The 19,744-nt window shown below is 37.7% G+C and overlaps 1 protein-coding gene across 5 annotated transcripts in view; it reads right to left on the bottom strand.

The window, feature by feature from the left end:
* GRIK1 (glutamate ionotropic receptor kainate type subunit 1) overlaps window positions 1–19,439 on the bottom strand; it is a 330,275-nt gene extending 310,836 nt beyond the window's left edge. For 3 of the 5 annotated variants that reach the window (XM_016152124.2, XM_016152125.2, XM_016152126.2), the window contains exon 1: window positions 18,778–19,439. In XM_016152124.2, coding sequence (XP_016007610.1) covers window positions 18,778–18,895 — 118 coding nt within the window. In that variant the 5' untranslated portion in view covers window positions 18,896–19,439. The remainder of the gene's footprint in view (window positions 1–18,777) is intronic. The other 2 variants (XM_016152121.2, XM_016152122.2) reach the window with 2 other exon arrangements.
* Window positions 19,440–19,744: the final 305 nt, after the last annotated feature.

Raw genomic sequence — 19,744 nt, 5'->3', positions numbered from 1 at the left:
CCTGTCTTGCTAGCTGACTGAAAAATAAGCAAATGAATAAATAAATGTCAAGAAACAATACATACACCATATTACTAAAATGGCATTTTAAAGAAAACCTAGCTGGAATGATTCTATGTAAATGTGAAATGTCTGATATACATATTAAGTAGCACAATTATTTTATCTTTATGGTTTTATTGTCCTATCAAGAGATGTTTCAGCCCAGTTGCATCAAACTGTCTAGGTCGATGTCCTCACAGAAAGCAGATGGTACACTCACAGGAGGTAACGGAAGACTGTTTAATGAAGGTGCTCTTCATAAATGTGTGATAGGTGAAATGAAAGGTAAGGGATGGTAAGGCACCTTGTTAGTTTAACACGAGCTGTAGACCACCACCACCAACCTACCTACCCCAGGACCAAAGGAGTAAGGGATGCGAACACTGAGACACTTAGAACTTTAGGAGAGAGGTACTCGAAACCAGCTAAGACCTGTGGAGAAGGAACTCAGGCACAGACGGCTTAAGGGGAATCAGCAGGGAGGGAGTCAAGGAGACAACTAACTGAGCCACATTCTGTTACTGTCTTCCCATCTGATGCTGTTTTATAATGACCAAAAGCAACACAAAGCCAGGAGTCCAGAGATACTTTTGCTACAACTTCTAAAAGTCAAAGGAGGTTAGAGAATGGTGGAGAATGGATTTGGAGAGGCAAACGGAGCACACCCATCATAGCCATTGGAGAACAGAAGCTCCTATTAGAGAAAGCATGGCTCCAGTGATCATGGAAGATTAGTACATATGCACGCAGAGGATATATTCCAGGCTTTCTACAAGATGTACTACAGCAATCTGTAAAGTAGGGGTAAATCCCAGTATGTTCCATAAATATACATCTAGACAACAAATTCAGGATGTGCTATGCTCTCTCAGTAATATGAGATACATATTGTGAGCCCTTTTTGTGTTAATTCTTCATGGAGCAAAGGCAGTACTCCCTGTACAGTTTATAGGAGAATCAAGAGTTTTCAAGAACACAGTGCTTGTTGTCCACCTAATGTCACTGAGTAAATTTAAGAAAGTCTCATTTGACTTGTTCTTAAATTATATTCTCAAATGGCTTATGCATTCTTATAAAGCATAGGTTGTAGTGTTTTGAAAGGTTCAATATATTAAAAACAGTCAATCTTCAGCAGGACAGTACTTATTTTGACAGTAGATAATGAGTAGTAAGGATCTCAGTTGGCTTAATTTGTGAAAAAATAAAGTTGTGAGTCCTTACTGGATCTGACCTTCTCTGATTCCCCGTGTTCTCTGACTGAGGATGGTGGTGGAGTGTGGGAGAAAAATATTACAAAGAAGAGAAAACTCTTCCAGATGCATAAAAGGATGAGAGTCAACAAAGATTTAGGCAAAGAGAAATTTTTTTTTTAATTATTATTTTTTGGCGGGGGAAAGAATTCCATATTCTGTTCCTTTATTCATAGATCCTCTGGGGATGATCAGAACATTCTATTTTATTCCTCTGTTTTCAAAGAGAAATTTTTAATTGTATTTGGTGACAATAGCTCTTGGTTACATAACTGGTCATATATTGCGATTTTAATCTAAGACATAATATTATTTTCCCCATTGCCTAGAAAGGGTTATGAGAAAAAGGATTATTGCACACAAACACACACACACACACACACACACACACACACAAATACGAGTCAAACAAAAAATGTTGGTAAAAGATCTAAATTGTCTGTGAGGGCACACTCTTTTCCAACTCTTGAGTCCGCGTATGATGTTCTCAGAGTCCTCCACCTTGTTTCCCAGTCAATTTGCACTTCTCTTACAGATCTCAGCTCAATTTTTTTTACTCTGCAAAAATTTCTTAGACTTTCTTAAACCTTGCCAGTTCTTCCCATAAAGTGAGCTCATAGCACTGCAACCCTCTCATTCATAATATTTTTTACAGTTTACATTTAAATATTTGTTTGTAGAATCATTGACTCAAGTCTCTAGGCCTTTGTTACACTGTGAGCTCCATGAAGACAGGCTGTCATAGCATGTATGCTTAGTGGCCCACACACAGTGGACAGCTCGAAAGATAGGAGAACCATTGAGCGAGGTGCATTCTTATGCACAATTTGGTACCTTACAGCAGTGTCTGCTTACGTTTCAGATGGACACGGTCTTGGAAGAGCTACCACAGGTGCTGACAGGGGAAGCATTATCAGAAGCTACGTCGCTGACTCGCGTACCACAGTATGTTGCCTCTGTCTGTACCATCTGGAAATATGTGATTGACTGTTTGACTTGTTTCTTTCTGGAGCAAGATTTCTAAAGCATCTGCACAAAATCTATGAGATGCCGGGCTGGTTAATTTTTTGTCGTGGGGGCTGTCCTCTGCATTTTGGAGTGTTTAGCAGCACTCCTGACCTCTGCGCACTAGACACCAACAGCAGCTTTCCCACCCCAAGTTGAAACAAATGAAAATGTCCCAGACATTACCAAGTGTCCCCTGGGGGACAAAAATCATTCCTGGTTGAATATCAGTCTCCTAGAAGGAAAAAAAAAAAATGACAGATTCAAATAAATATATACAGGTAATGGAAAAGTGCTTTGAAATCCTAGCTCAAAAAATCCTGGTTTTTCCGATATACTTCACAGTAAAATGAATGGTTGGCATGCTAGTCTCCGCTGCATGGCCCACCAAGAGCATTATTAATTCAAACTGCTGCCATTCTTAATGGTCTTATTTTACAGTTTTTAAAATATCTTAATCTGTAATAATTCCCTAGGGGTATTCAAGTAAAAGTTGAGTCTTCGTTAATCAAATAAATTAAGAAATAATAGTCTAGCAGACTTCTAATATCTAAAATTTCATTTAGGTTCCTTATACTTTTAATGAAGACTTTTGAATTTGGTTACGTTTCTCAGCATATGAGCTCACCTTAATACAGCTATGCAAATCAATGTGCACCGAAAGCCTGGAAAATAGAATTAGGCAAAGTTCTAAAAGAAATCTAGTTGTAGTAAGTTGAGAATTTTAATTTAAAAGCTGCTAACCACAATACTGTTCTTGTATTTTTTCAGGTACCAGATGCTTACTGCCCTAAGGTAGGCTGGGACTGATTTTGAAGGTAAGTAGATTTATCTTTTCTTCTGATAATAACGCTAAAATAGTCCTGATGGGCGATACTATTGTTCTGTACACAGAGTGAATGATGGAAAGTTTGGCAATTATACAGATATAAACTATCCTGGCAATTAAATTGGACAGTGTAGTCATATAATGTGTTGTCTCTTGCTGAGTTAAATACAAGCCCATTCTCCATGGACTTGATTTTGTGCATGAAATCTGGTCTCAATTTCCACATCACTAAAATGGTTATATTAGAGTTAACTACCTTCTACGTTAGAGTAACATTGAAGATATGGCATATATACATGAATATCGTATGATACATATCCGACACATAATATTTGAATTTTAAAGTGAACTGATAAAACCACTAACATATTTTAATTTTGAAATGTTTCCTATCTATCTGTTTATTTCTTGAACAAATTCCAAATCTATGGAAAAAGTAGTTTCCGTGGATTGAATAGAACTGATTTCACAATTATCTTACAGATGTATATATTTCTATTGTTCTTCACATGCTTGACTAGTTTAATATACATGTAGATTTTCATTATAGAGATGGTTATGGCTTTCGCAATGTTACATGGATGCTATGAATCTCCTAGAGAAAAAAAAAATCCACAATAAGTATTAGGAGAAACCCAAATATACTTGTTTTCATTTTCTTTCCTTTCTAATCAATGTTCTTCATGCCTACATGATAAAAATCACATTTACCTAAGTTATTCTTTAAAAATAAGTGGAAACAGCTCTTTGATTAAAAACAACTAAGGTGCAAACCCATTACCTCTGCTGCTGTATTCCTCACTTCTGTTTTTACCTTTCTTTTAATTATTGGGTCCTGCATTTGCCTGTCCCCAAGTAAATCACTTTCTTGAACTTCAGTACATAAGATCAGACTGCATGACATATGATGGTTTTCTCAAATGTACGCGTGCCAGAAAGATCACTTTTTGGACTTCCGCGCTCCTGATTTGTATAATTCTGTGCCATTTTGGTGTGTTTACATGTGCGTATAAATGTGTCTGTCTACAAGAAATTTTATAATTTTTGCCTATGACTTTTTTGATATATGCTGTTTATAGATTATAAAATATAAGTGCTAATTTGGATGGTCATGAATCGATTTGGAATGTGACATTTTCTCTCTTTCAAAAGCTCTGAAGAAATTGCTTTTTGCCCTCTGTCTTGCATATTAATTTTTGGTGGAAATGCTGGTTTTAAGTGTTTCATGGGCAGCGATATAGGGAAGTTCTACTTCTGCATAATTTTTTATGTACTAAAGTCACATTAATGTTCTATAGAGAGGAAATGATAATGATTGTAAAAAATATTTGCAGTGATAAATATGCAAGATAGAAGAAAGCTATCAAGAATTCAATTTATAGCTCACCTCGTCATTGCACAGATGTGACAGGAATCTTTAGCTTTATCAAATTATTTTTATCTCAAATTATAAAGAGTGGGTTTGGAAATGAAATATATTGTGAACTTTTAATGAGTGTTTTCTTTCTCCAAGAAAAGAGGCAAGAAGTCCTATAAAATGTACAGTTGTTATTGCAGGATCCACAGAGAAAGCCCAAAATCTGAGACTAAAACACACAATGTTTTGGGTTTTATTTGCTTGTTTTGAAATCTAAAAACCACTGTAGAACTCCAAAATACAAAATCTAAAGATTTTTGGACAAATTTGACTTTCAGGACACAGACTAAAAAATAAAATTTAAAGTTACTCTCCTTTACTCTGTATAGGCAATGATCTTGTTCCATGAAATAGCCTCTTACAAAGGTGTGTTCGAAAGGCTACGTGAAGAAATAAAAAAATGGAAGCTTTATTACTGGCTAAGATATGCTAAACAGATTCCAAATAAAAACCAATATCGCAAATGGAACAGTTAAGCAAATATAAAATCTAAGGAAACAAGTTGGTATAAAAATAGCAAAAATTATTTTCTGAACTATATATAGATATATAGTTGAAACATTGACTTCATGAGACAACACGTTTTATTCTATGTTTACTGTAAGAAAGAAGAGCTTAAAATTGACTGCTCTGAAACCCAAATCAACACAGGGGTGGGTGGACTATTCTGGATATGTCATGGGTTTACAGATGATCCCACAGGGGATCAGTGTGAATATAGTTACCAACTTATCTTAGAAATTAACTGAAAGATATGCTATTAAATTTGATGTCTCAAGGAACTTTATTTTTCTTTTTTTCTCCTATATTTTCCTTTTAATGGTTATGGTTAATATTTGAAGATATTCACAGCCTTGTTTTCCAGCGTAGACAAATGTATATCACCCCTTGTGCGTTTTAATGTGATAAAATCGGAAGGATTTTCTGAGCAAAGTTTTGGCCCTATTTCTAAGTGTTTCATCCACACAGAAGTGAGGTGGTCTATTCAAGTAGGTATCTTGTTTAGGTTTCTTAATTTCATAGGAGAACTTCATCCTTACCTTTTAAGGTTTATGATCTGTCTTTAAGCAGAAATACACACTTCAACACAATCCCCTAACTCCTTAACTTTCTTCTGCTTACCTTTCAATAAAGCTCAGATTCAAGGATCAATACCGATGCATGATTGCGAAGTGATATATAGATTCCCCTACATATTATAAATTCTAGTTTGGGATCAAACCCAACTACTTGAGAGTTCCATATGAAGATGTTTAGCAAAATTGTTGTAGAGTTATTTTGAGCACTTAATAGGAAACGAATGTATAGAACATATTACTTATTTCATCAGAGGGATGTTATCTTCAATATCACATTATTTCCCTTTATCAAGATCACAGAATGAATTTCCTTCATGTTTTTTTTTAACCTAAAAACCCTGTAATTTTTCTAAGCTACTAGACTCTCTGAAGTTTATGATTTGTCCCATTTCCCATCTTACTTCAGCTGCTAGAAAGTTCATATAAAAGTCTCTGGCCCACTTTCGATATCTTTTCTAGGACATCATACTTGGCTTTATCTTATTTCACCTTTACTTCTATTTTCATTGTTATATTTGTATCAGTTCACAATATAGGTATTTATGTAAGCCTTTGGAATATTTTTATAATAATACAAGCTATAAATATGAGAATGGATAAATGAATAAAAAATAATAGAAAGTATTTTTTCCTATGAAGGAAAAAAAAAGGCCAAATATTACTCTCAAAATCCAAAAGTTAATTTGAAAGATTATGTGAACAAAAGGCAATATAGAATTCAGAACTAGGATGGCAGATTCACATGACTGTGCTCTACGGGAATTGTTTACCGATTTGTTTTTTACAAGTATCACATTAATCATTCCTCCCATCTCACTTTTCTGTATCTGTATGAGGTGGGAAGGTGGATCTCAAAGGCCCACAGTATGGACCGCCTTTCAGATTTTTTTTAATGACATCCTCGAAGAGCAAATGATAGATGTCACTCCTTAGTGCTCCTCCCTTGTATGCACATGCATTTAGCCTAACCCAAGGCCAACACTCACTTGAATCATTCCAATTAAATTAGGGTAATAAGAAATATAATGTCAGTACCCACTAATTATTCTAAATTGTTAGGCTGTATCTCACTCGTTTGTAATTGCTATTTTTAATTATTTTCTAAGAGTGCTTTCAGTTATGAAGACATTTCCGAACACTCAAGTAATTGTAAAGCAAGTTGGCAAGAAATGCCCAGGTAACACAAAGTTCAAAACAATCCGAAGTATATACAGTTTAATACATTTTTGTTAATATTTCTTTACTGATATTTTTTCTAGATGTCAGAAATTCCTGGATTTTAATCTCAATAATTTTCACCACCTAAACCACGCTTCGTGTCCATTTTCTATGTTTACTCTCTCCTCAAACTTAACTTCTCCACAAAGAGCAGATTTAAATAAACCACACTGATTAGTTCTGTGATCCTTGTATTCTGGAACTTTTCTGTATTTTATTGGTTGATTACAATTTCTCACTCATTCGAATATAGACTTTTAACTATTCTCAACTCAGTCATATTAAAAAAAAAAAACGTTGCAAGAAAATAACATCGAGGTGCAGGTTAGGAACTGTGGCTTGGCCACTAAGTGTCCTCATCAGTTTGGTTTCTGTGGTCTCAGTTTTCTCATCTGTCAAATGAGAAAGTAGGATATGAAGGCCTTTGAAGGCCTTGCCTTGTCTTAAGAACTATTATTTTTAATTTATTTATATGATATTTTATTTGTATACATATTATATGTAATTTTTTTGTTCGTGCGTTTACACGCTTTCTATAGCTTATTTCAAAGGACTCTTGGGTCTGATTTCTCTCTCTTTACCATTCATAATACATGATTATGTAAAACAATTTTGTTATATTTTCTATTAAAATACTATGTTCCCCCTAAGATATTTACTTTATAGTTTAATATTGATGATTTTCAGACAAATTCTCTGTAGACGTAGCAAAAAGTCACAAGCCTTTCATATTAATTAGGCCCTGGGTAACCTGTCGTTCAGTATGGCCAGCAGGAATAGTCTCGTAGGCCACAAAACAGGTGTTCCGAAGTCCCTGTGGCCTTAGGACAGTGTGAGTCAGAGCACGTTGTCACTGTGTCTCTCCCCTCTACCTTTCCTCCACCTCCCACGACCACCAGGTTCAGACAGGGTGTTTGTCCCCATCGCCCTTGCCTAGTTATTCAAAATGCAATGACAGTTTTATATATGATTTTTTCCCCAGGTAGAATAAATAAAGCGCAGAGAAAAATATAAATTGGAATTTTAATATATATGTATTCATATATAAATATGTATATTTATATAATATTATGAAATATATATTTAGTACTATATACCATAATGTGTATAATATATGTAATAATACATTTGTGTAGTACATATAATAGATACTAATTATATAACATAATTATGACGTGTAATATGTCATAATTCTGTGTTATATATGTGCACAGAGAGAGAGCGAGAGAAACACTAGTCCTAAAAACCAAAGATGTCTGTTGCAAAAGCCAGAAACTGCAATTTAAAATGTTTTATTATTGCTTCTGTGGTTTTTGTCTTAATTTCAAAAGCATTACTTTAAATACCACAACAGTGTTTACAGCCTGAGCCTCAGAGTTCACATAAATGTGCTATACTGGAAAGTTCCAGTACCCTGTTTCCCCTTCTTACAATTTGGAAATTGAGGGAGGAGTTCAACAGAACCCCCAGACTTGGGAAGGGCCGGCGGCCACAGGCAGTTGGATGTTCTGGGACTGGACAGCGCGCTATTGTCCTCTTGGCCTCTCAAGGTGCATGAAGGAGTCAAGGGCATCGTGCGCCTGAAGAGAAAGGGTGTGAGATGACAACCAGGGCCGAAGGTATCGTAAGGCCAGTTGCAGTCATGTGAATCGTGGACTCCTCCTTGCGGAGGTGCTGGATAAACAGCTCTCTGGAGAGACCAGATGGAGAATGTGCTGAGTCTCAAAGAGTCAGCAGCCCCCAGGTGAGTGGAGCGGCTTCCCCATCAGCAGATGCCACAGACTGAGAGGCCAATACCCAGGGTGAGACAGGACAAGCTACACCACAAATGTGAATGTCCCGCAGGAATGACAGCAAATATCTCTCCCTTAAACACAGGAAGAGTCTTTGGTCACTGTAGGGAGGAAAGAGATTCCTAAAAATTTTCATTTTAAACTAAAAGTGAGGACCTTAATGTGGCCCCAGGGGGAGTAGGGGCTTGTGTGGCTAGTTAAGTTTAATTTCAGAGAATTGAACAAAGTTCCATTTCCACACAAGTAATACTGTGGATAACAGTTGCATGTCTTTATGCAGCATCCCAGTTCAAACCAATGGCAATAAAGCAGAGACAGCACTGTAGGGGGAACCCCAGGTCTGTAAGGATTAACTGGTGTGCCATGCACCTGTTCAGCAAGGATGACATGTTTGTATCCCAGTCCAAAGTATGAAAATCATATAGTATGGCCTATACTATTTTCTAAGCGTTTTCTATTTTAACACATAAATTTCATTATATAGATTCTATTTAATAGATCCTTCTTTCTGAGTCTATACTATTCTTTTCTCCTGTGGAACATTTAGATGATTCACAATTGTTAATAACAGTTCTTGCCAATTCAGTGAATGTGTATAGAAACAGCCTTAGGGTACAAATATATCCTGAGAACAAAAGAAACACACACTGCCCAGAATTGAAAAGGCACATATTGCCTTTAGACTTGAAAGATTTCTCTAACTGACTAATCCATTATTAGAAGATGAAGTACAATAATATCTTTTACAATATAGACTTAGACAGATCATCAGAATGCAACTTCTGTTTATGGATTACCAAAGCATGCAATCCAACATTTTATAAGCTTAACATTAAAAAAAAAAAGAAAAGAAAAAGAAAAGAAAACCCTTAAAAGTTGTAATTGGATCCTCACAATACAAGAAAACTTGATTTTCACTATTCTTCCCCCATTTTGAATTCTAAAGTACTTTTCGGCTCTGGGAATTAAGTATTGACTTTTTAAAGGCATATTTAGACACTTTTACTAAGAAAAGGAATCCATGCAAATAGTTTGCTATGAGTATTTATTCAAAGACATCAGCACTTCATGACTAACAGAGTATGTTACGATGCTTGAATCAATATTCAGAGTTAAATTATATTTAATTAAGTACAAAAAGTACATAATAGTTGAAAACCTAGATGCTAATGAATAGAAAGAGCTAATGTCTGATTTTCTACAAACTCATTACAGAATTCTAAAGAAGATGCACAACCATCACATTTTATCAATAGCAATTTTTATATAAAGTTTATCTCCTTAATGATTTTTCTGACTTGTGTTCTGTTGTCTCTATTTTAATGATACTCTGAGAAAACTCTTTATGTAGTGCATAGTATGGAATGGACAATAGCTTTTTTGTTTCCCTTGATGCAATTTGTTACAGAGCTTTATGTACTGCAGAGTAGGCAAGAATAGTGATAGCAGAAGAAAGCTTGATATGGGTGGTTTTTCTCTGAATAGACTTTATTTCTTTATTTTTAGAACAGTGTAAAATTTACATAAAGGGTGGGAAGGTAGTAAAGGGAGTTCTCATATACTCCATGTCTAGTTTTGTCTGTTATTAACACCTTTTATATGAGTATGAAGCATTTGTTAAAATTAATGAACCAATATTGATACACTGTTATTAATATCCACATTTATTCAATGTCCTTAGCTTTTACCAAATGTCCTTTTTCTGTTGCAAGGTCTCCTTCAAAACACATTACATTTATTCACCATGTCCATTTAGGCTCCTCTTGGATGTGAGTTTCCTTGTGCTCTTTTCTTTTTTTAATTACCTTGTTGGTGTTGGTGAGTATTGGCGGATATTTTGTAGAATGCCAGCCTATCAGGTCTTGATGTTTTTCTTGTGATTAGAGTGGGGATCTGAATTCAGGGGAGGGAAATCAAATGGATAAAGTGTCATTTGCATCCATCACGTCAAAGGTGAATACTACCAGCGTGATTTATCACTGGCTCTTCTGCTTGGGAGATTTGTCTCTTCCCCTTTATCTTTCTTTCTTTTTATCTATCTGTCTAATCTTTCTATCTATATATCTATCTATCTGTCTATCTGTCTGTCTGCCTGTCTGTCTATCTATATTGGAATGGACTCATGGGCAATTTCCTTTCTAAAATTTTACTGCTCAAATTATTCCAGCTTTGGCCATTGAGGGTGAGTACTTGGTACCTTTGTCTCTTTAACATATTCTCATCAATGAGATTTTTTTTTTTGAGCTCTTCCTTACTTTTCTGACACAATAGGATGCTCCAGGATCACCTTGTATATTTCCTTCCTCAGTCCCCAAATTGTCCATTTCTCTAAGACTGCCTGAGTTCCAGGTGTGTGCTCACTGCTACTGGGACGTCATTGTTTCTGGGCCCTTTCAGCTGACAGAGCCAGGAAGTAATCATAGGTGTAGACTAACCCATTATGGCTTGAGTTTTAATCAGTCAAATAAAATAGATGTTTTGCCTTAACATAGTCTATAATCATGAATATCCTCAATTTAATAAACAATTAATTTTAATATATTCCTTTTTTTTGCCTTTTCAAAGGAAGATTATAAGTAGGAATAAACTGTCAGTCTCTAAATTAATGATTGATGACAATAACAATTAATCATTGAATGCCTATTAAGTAAAAACAAACATACATTTCTAGTATGAAAATTACATTGTTGAGCTCCTTTTGAGACATTATTTGATAGAAATTTTAAAGACTATTGATAGACTTTTTTGTATTGTTTATTTTGTGTTTTGCTTTCCCCAGTCTGAATAGCAGTAAACTAGTAATTCATCAAAAAATATAAGAAGGTCTAATGGCTTAAATTCATTTAGTTAGCAACACACCAAATAAATATTAAAGAATTTAGAGAGTTAAAGGAAGTATTTTAACTATTGAATTGTGTTTCTGTGTGGTTGATTTGTGGTCAGTAGGAGTTTACTCTTCATGTAGTCAATACATTGTTTCTTAATTCCACTTTGAAACTAATTTTACCTTGTATTTAATAAACATAAATATGGTAACCTAGCATTATACAAAATTACATGCTTAAAAAAATCTCTTAATACTCAATAAGAACAAAAAAAGTGAAATATTGTCCAAGTGACTTGGGAAAGTCACCCTAAAGATTTTTATTTTTTTAATAGTTCATAAATAACATAAATACAAATTCAAATGTTTTTTTATCTCTTTTTGTTTTTCCTCTAGAATGAACCATTTTTCCAATTGACTTATTATTACTGATATTATAGTGTTGATGTAATAAGATGGTTGGTTTTTGTAATGTGTTATGACAACTTGATCTCAGTAAATCAAGGCAAGGAATTCATGTAGTTGATACACATTTCTTTTAATTTAAATCTTTCCATTACTATATGAACCTTTATCATTGAGAAAATCAGCCATGCATTTAAAAATAAATAAATAGGTTTAACTTTAAAATATAGATAGAACTTTAATTACTGCAAATTATATTCCTGAAAAATATATTATAAATCTAACATAATTTTTATCTTTAAAACAATGTAGATGGTCTTGAGATTATCATACTAAGCAAAATAAGTCAGACAGAAAAAGCTGAGAACCATATGATTTCACTTATCTATAGAATATAAAAACTAAAAGCAACAAATGAACAAAACAAATAAACAAAAACTCATGAACATAACAACAATTTAGTTGTTACCAGAGGGAAAGGGGGGAGGGGACGATAGATAAGAATAAAGGGGTCAAATACATGGTGGCAGAGGGAGAACCGACTTTAGGTGTTGAGCACACAATGCAATATACGTATGATGTATTGTTGAATTGTACACTTGAAACCTATATAATTTTATTAACCAATGTTACCCCAATAAATTTAATTAGAAAAGAAAACTTCAAATTAAAATAAGTAAATAAATAGTCAAAAATAATGGTAAAAAATAAGCCTAGTGAAAAAAATCAGGAAAATGTCCCGATATAACATTTTAAGCTAGTAAAAATTATATACCCTCAGAATAGTTATGTGATTTTAAAAATGTTTTCTACATATAGGGAACAAAAATATATCTAAGCATTTATACCTACTCTTGAAGCTTTATGGAAAAGTTCTGAATTGGAGCACGGACAGATTTTTAGTTAGACTGGAGAAACAGTAGAATGTGTGACCCTGTGAATTTTGATGTCTGTATTAAAATTTCAATGGTTTTGTTGACCAGTGTTTTCTCAAATATATTCCAAGGGACATTAATTTAGTGGGACATTAATACTTGTAATTCAAGTCAGAGTCTTCTGATTATTAAAATGTGGGGGGAAAGTATGGGAGATAATGGATTAAATGAAAGAAATAGGTTGTTTTTTTTTTTTTTTAATGCAGAATCACCAAGATCCTTTAATATACAAACCTGCCAAATGAATCTTTAAGGGAAAACATTTCCCCACATTTACTTGACCAGTGAAATAAACTAGTCTCTAAGGCCAAAAACACGCGTGTGTGTGTGTGTGTACACACATATATGCACAATCGGTAATCTCAAGTTCAGTCAATTAGAAAGAGGCACTTAAAGATGCGAATGCCCTTTTACCCGCAACTCTCTGTCACTCTTTTTTTCAAGTCAAAATAACTTCTGAAAAAATGTAGGACATAGATAATATTTTCTACATTATATGAATCATTGTCAGTGAAACAATAAAAGAGGGTTGAGAAGCTATGGGATTCATCACCACCACTACTGTATCAATCGATTCTCCCTCAAAACAATTCCTATTAAATATACAATCTAATTAAATAAAAACAGTGTTAGTAACAAGGCTTCCCCTCAAAGTTGATTCTCTTCCTTAACCCTTTCTTAGGGAGAAATTCTGGAGATTCCAAAGAAAATACCAACTGTCCTTTTTGCTATTGGCTAATATATACTTTAATGTAAATCACACTGACTTTAATATGTGTAGCTATCTCTGAATAACTAAGCAACAGTTCTTTTCTCTTATATTTGATTTCCGGGTAGGTACATCTACAAGTTCATGCATAATACAGCATAATTTTATGCAAGGAACTTGAAACTTGAGATGAGAATAGCTAGCTTCAAGTTCCAGCATTTCTATTAAGCACTTGAACTTAGGCAAAGCCACCAAGTCATGGTCTCCTTAATGAAAACTACAGATTATAAATCACATAGGAAAAGTAGCTACAGCTTAGGTCTACGTAGTATAAACATTAGGCCTGTAAAATAAAGAAAAAGGTCAATCACACAGGTAAAACATTAAGGCAACAAAATCTACCCATATGGAGAAATATGTTAACATTAGCCAGGCCCTCCCTTTTCATCTTACCGTCAGAGCTTCTCTCCCACACTTTTCATGGGCCAGTTGAAGTTAGCACCAATGTGGCCTCTCAGGATGAATTTACCTCAGGTTAGACAGATATTTCAAAACTAAGGCAGGAGTCAGCTCCAGGTTTGCAACATGACCTCATTGTCTATATTCTATGCAGAGACCTGAATCCATTCTTTTTTGACTATGACATTGATATGATAAATCAATAGCAGAAGATTAACCGAAAACTCTCCAAGAATGATATTTAAAATAAAAAAATAATTGTCTGCATTAAAGGCCTGGTATAAAATGTGAGTAGTAACATATCTTATAAACCACCAGAATATAAGTTCCAAAGGGGAAGACATGTTTGCCAGTTTTGGACACTGTTGTATGTCGTGCATCTAGAAATGTCTCTGGCTCATGGTATGGGAGTAAGCACTTAATAAATATTTGTAAAGTGAAGAACAAATATGAAAATTATGATAAAATTTCATGATTAAAGATTAAAGTGGTGAGTTTTGGTACATTCAAGCAAAAATATAAACAAATATGGAGTAAACATGACTTGGAACCTTGAGGGTCCTTAGGGTTGAAGATTCAAAAATGATACTACAGCTAGTCTCAAAATTGAAATAAAATATATTTGAACCCTTTTTAAGGGAATAAAAGCATTTGGACAATTACATTGTCATTTAACTTTCACACATGTATTTATATGAATTTCCACAATATTTATATGCTATATTTTTTATGTAATAGTGTTATATGTATTTATTGTTTGTTTTTTTTTACAATCACAAAAATTAGTTTGTTTGATCCTCCACTGTGAACTAGGAAGGAAGAAATCATTATGACTATTTTACAAGTGAAGAGATTTGGGTTCAGAAATATTAAATGTCTCATGAAAATATATCACAGCAACTATTAAGTCCCTGTTCACAAAAAAATGTCAATAGTTCTAAAAAGTAAAAACAAAACAGTAGAAAACAATTATGGTGGCCCTTGAATAACCTGGGTTTACTGGTGATGACTAAAGTACACTCGAAAATCCACGTATTACTCCTGATCCCCCCAAACTTAGTTGTCCCTCAGTACTGGGGAGGGATGCTTTCTCAGAACCCCCTCAGTTACCAAAACCCATGTATGCTCGAGTCCCCTATACAAAATGGCATAGATCAATGCATACAGTTAGCGCTCTGCCTCCACAGTATCCCCACTGCAGACCAAAAACAATACAGGTATTTATCGAAAAAAGTCCGCATGTAAGTGCACCCATGCAGTTTAAACCCTGTGTTCAAGGAGCAACTGTATAAAGCAACTAATATATTCACACATTTCTTAAAGCAGTTTCAAAGTCTATTTCATGTACTCTTACCAATGACATATTAGGTTGCAATTGTTTTAATTCAATTTTTTTACATGCAAAACAAAGTCCTGGTGAGATTGAATAACTGCCACTGAGATACAGATCTATTAAGATATGGAGATGGGATACAGACCTGCATGTTATGACAACAAATCATGTGTTTGAAATCTACCCACTACTTAACTCTTAAGACTATGCTTTTACCAGCACCTCTATGATTGTGTATGCTGACGTTATGCATAACGACATACTATGTAAATTAGAAATATAAGATATCTGTCCCAGAAACTGCATATGCACATGGAATTTTTCAACTAATGGTGGTGGGCCACTATTTACTCAGGTCACTCTGATCCTCTCTAATAATTAGATATTAGGTATCGATTGGCTCACCATGTGAGAAGGTCTTTCTCTTAAAATTCGGAGGGGTGTGTGTGTGTGTGTGTGTGTGTGTGTGTGTGTGTGTCATTAACTGGTTGTTGACATACACTGGGGTACTCAGAGAGGCACCTCCATCTCCCGAAGAGAACTCTCAGGAGCAGGCCATTTTTCTCTTCTATGCAGGCTGCTGGGAAGCCTTTGGAGTATAGCAGTAATGTTTAGTGTGCCTCTATCTCTTCATATCTCTACACTGTAAGCTTATAAACTTTTCAACAAATATTTACAGCATGTGCAACAACCATGCATATGCACATATTCAGTGGCCTTTCTAATATTTAGTATGCAGGAAATTTATTTTAAATTTTATACTTTTCACTCACTTTCCTCAATTAACAAAATTTAAGCAGACACTCTGGGAAGAAAAGTAGACAAGTAATTAATCCATTCAGGCATTTAAGTGCCTTCTCTATATAAGCATATTGCAAAGTGCTTGGCGTTCAGGATATTTTAAGTTACTAAAAAATGTTAAATAATCAAGAACCTCTTTGGGGGAGGTTGGTTAGCTAGTTAGTTGGAGAGTTGGTGTTTTTTTTGAAAGATAAGTAAATGAGAGATAAAGAATACATTTTAATTCTTCTTTTTCCTTCCCTTTCTCTCTTTTTCCTCTCTCCCTCTCTCCCTCCCTTCCTCCCTTCCCTCCCCAATCCCTTCTCTCTCTCTCTCTCTCTCTCTCTCTCTCTCTCTCTCTCTCTCTCTCTCTCTCTCTCTCTCTCTCTCTCTCTTCCACACACTTGATTCCCCAACTCCTTTGATATTTTGTGTTCAGTGTTGAATTTAATTGACATAAGAAACTCTCTATAGAGAGGCAGGTTTCCGCGGAGCTGAAGCCGTTTTCCATGGTGCTGAAATGTTCATTTAAAAGTAAGGATGTTCTGTAGGTCTGTACAGAATGAAGGTCACCATGCCAACCACGGGTCACTCAAAACCAGAAGGAGTAAGATGTTTGTACTGCATGTAGGTGACATTGGGCCATGCAATTTTACTTTTAGCTTCCACTTAGAAAAAGGGTCTTTTTCACTTTGAAAACTATTTTTGAATAAATGAAGGCGATTGCTTGGAGTTTGGATAAATTCTCAGACCTGCGAACAGACACATCTCAAAACATCCCTTCCCACCACCTCCTGGATTCCTTTCGATTTAGGGGATGTAGGGGAGGAAAATGGTACTTTAAATTTGTTGTCTAGGGAGTGGGGCTACTAGCTGGCATCCCTGCATCTAGGACGTCTAGATTTGTCTCTTTAAAAATGTTTAAGATGTAAGTAAAACACCAATTAAGTTAATAAGCACTCATCATTTTTTTCTGCATTGTTCACAAGAATTTTGTTACTGCAGTCTGTAGGGTTGATTGCATTAAAAAATGAGCCATTAAGGCTAGAACACATTTACGGTGAAGGATATTTTAGTTATGAGTGGGACCTTTTTTTGTAAAAAGAATAATTTGGGACTCTTAATAAGCTGTCTAAATTATCCAATAAAATGCACATCATCTATAGTCTAGAAAAAATGTCTATAGTAAAATTAGTACTCAAGATCTTTCCTTGAAAATTAGATCCCATACGCTTAGCTAAAATGATTTTCAAAGTAATAAACTTCTGCATTATTAGAAAAGTGAGCATGTTCAGTGGCAAGAACAAGGTTCTGAATCTTTGCAAAGATGGTTGCTAATTGCAGGTCAAACCTAGCACAGATATTGAGAGATTTCAGCCTCTCAGGGGCAACCCTAGGGGAGCGCCCAGCATGGTCCCTTGCACATTCCGTCAGTTCCTGGAAAGGGTGTGAGTTTGAAGTCCTCAGAACTCAGGACTTCACGCTTGCTGCCCAAAGTGGGAGACTGGAGAAGCTGAGAGACCCGTGGGCTGTCACTACAACACCTGTGGCTCTCTGCAGTTCTCTAAGAAGCACAGTAGGCTGGAGACGGAGGAGGACACACTGCGACCAAGGGGATAGAAACTGGGTTTAGTTTGGAAGGGAGAACGTTAAAGAAGGCGAAGAGCTTTTTCAACCCATAAAAGCAGCCGGGAAATCGCTCAGTGCCTCGGGAGACCAAACCTAGGTGGTTTGTGCTGTGCATTTAGGTCCAGGAATCCACATACTGGAACCACTTCCCCTCCCCCCACCACACACACACACACACACACACACACACACACTCTCTCTCTCTCTCTCTCTCTCTCTCTCTCTCTCTCTCTCTCTCTCTGTCCTTGTCGAGCCTTGCCTAGGCTGACCCGGGATTCCTGCATTCAGCTTTCCAGACTCTTTTACCCTCCCTGAGATAGAAGTCCAGAGTCTCCCAGGGAGTTCCATTGACCGTGGACTGGAGCTCGCTCAGTGGCAGGCAGGCTGGCAGATCAGGGAGCAAATGGGAAACTTAGGTTCCTGCTCATGAAGCTGACTGATCATCCTCCTCAGTCCCTGAACCCTCAGTCAGAAGTCAGATCCAGATTCTGCCCTATAGTGGAACCCTCCAGACTTTAGAACTCCGAGTGGAAAAACCCGACTTAGGGCTGAAAACTTGGAGGCTTGGGGCTAGCAAGCTCTGGGAAATCCCCACGTCGCTAGTGGTCCCCTAATTCTATTCTTGAGATTTGGGCATGTCTGTGAGAACCTGGAACCCGGGTTGCCAGGGACTAGAGCTGCGCATCTGGACCGCCTGATACCCATCCAAACGCCCAGGAGAGCGCATCTCCGCATCCAAACCAAATGGCTGCAGCCGCTCCGCGACCCCACTCCCAAGTAGGGTACGAGCCTGGACCCCTGTACTCTTGCCCGCGTTCCTGGTGCCCAGATTGAAAAACCCGCCAACCGTACCTAGCGGGGAAGCCCCGCACTCGCCAGGAGGGAAGCAGTGACGCGGCTTCCCCTTTCCCGGAGCCTCCGGTGCACGCTGACCTCCACCACCCCCAGCTCCTGTCCCCGCGCCGGCGCGCGCTGCCTTGCCCGGGACCCGTCGCGCCCGCGCTGGCCACGGGGAACGACCATGTCCACCCGAGCCGGGCAGCCTGGAGCGCTCCCCGGGGCTCACTCACCGATCCTGAGTACTTGCGGGGCGGTCTGGGGGAGGACGTAGCAGAGGAAATAGAGGAGTGCCCAGCTGGTGTCCCTGGACCAGAGCCCGGGCTGGATGAGGAGCGTGCGGTGCTCCATCTTCCGAGCTTCTTAATTCATGCCATGACCCAGCCACTGCCGCACGCCCGCGAGATGCTGCGCGCTCCGGCCGGGTCCCGCCTCATCCTCCTGGGATGCTCGGCGGCTGCACCCCGAGCGGTCCCTTCGGAGAGAGATGAGAGAACGGGCGTGGGAACGCGGAGCTGGCTGGCTTTGCGGGGCTCGCTGGGGGCTCCTGGCTTCAGCCGCTAGCCCATCACTGCTGCTCGCCCTCCTCCTCCATGGGCCGCAGACCGCGCAGGGTCCGCGCGCACCTGCTCCCGCAGCCGAGAGACCTGCCGAGGAAAGTTGCTGCCCCAATTTGCGGGAATGGCTTCCTCATTCGTCCTCTGGTCGGACTCGAAAGTGAAGGGGTAGGTGGAGCGCGCAGTGAGAAAAGGAGGGGAAAAGGGGAAAGAAGGCGAAGGAGGAAGGAGAGAGGGTCCTGGCCGAGTCGGTGCAGGGGCTCTAGCGAGCAGGATGAGCTCCAGCAGGTTCACTGGCATCGGAGCCACGCTCTGGCTTCTCTCAGTCCTTGCTTTCCTCCTCCCCTCGGTGGCCCCACCCTTTATTTACTGCCCTCCCCAACACCCAACAGCGCTGATCAGACGCTCACACACGCACACACACGAACGAACGCACATTCTCTCGCTCTCCCTCAACTTTGCGCTGTGCTGCTGGAAAGTCGATTGAGAGCTGCATCCTCAAAGCAGAGAAAATTTAACCTACTGGTCAGAGCAGAGGCAGCCTCTGCTGTGGGCGGTGAGCGGCAGAGGGGCCTCCTCCGTGATCTTCTATGCTCCTGTTAGGGGGTCTTAGAGATGGCCAACTAGGATTCGTCCCATCACT

This window comes from Rousettus aegyptiacus, unplaced genomic scaffold (genome assembly GCF_014176215.1).
Source record: "Rousettus aegyptiacus isolate mRouAeg1 unplaced genomic scaffold, mRouAeg1.p scaffold_m13_p_4, whole genome shotgun sequence".
Classification (NCBI taxonomy): domain Eukaryota; kingdom Metazoa; phylum Chordata; class Mammalia; order Chiroptera; family Pteropodidae; genus Rousettus; species Rousettus aegyptiacus.
The sequence above is the reverse complement of the archived record's forward strand: the minus strand, read 5'-3'. Positions and strand labels throughout refer to the sequence as shown.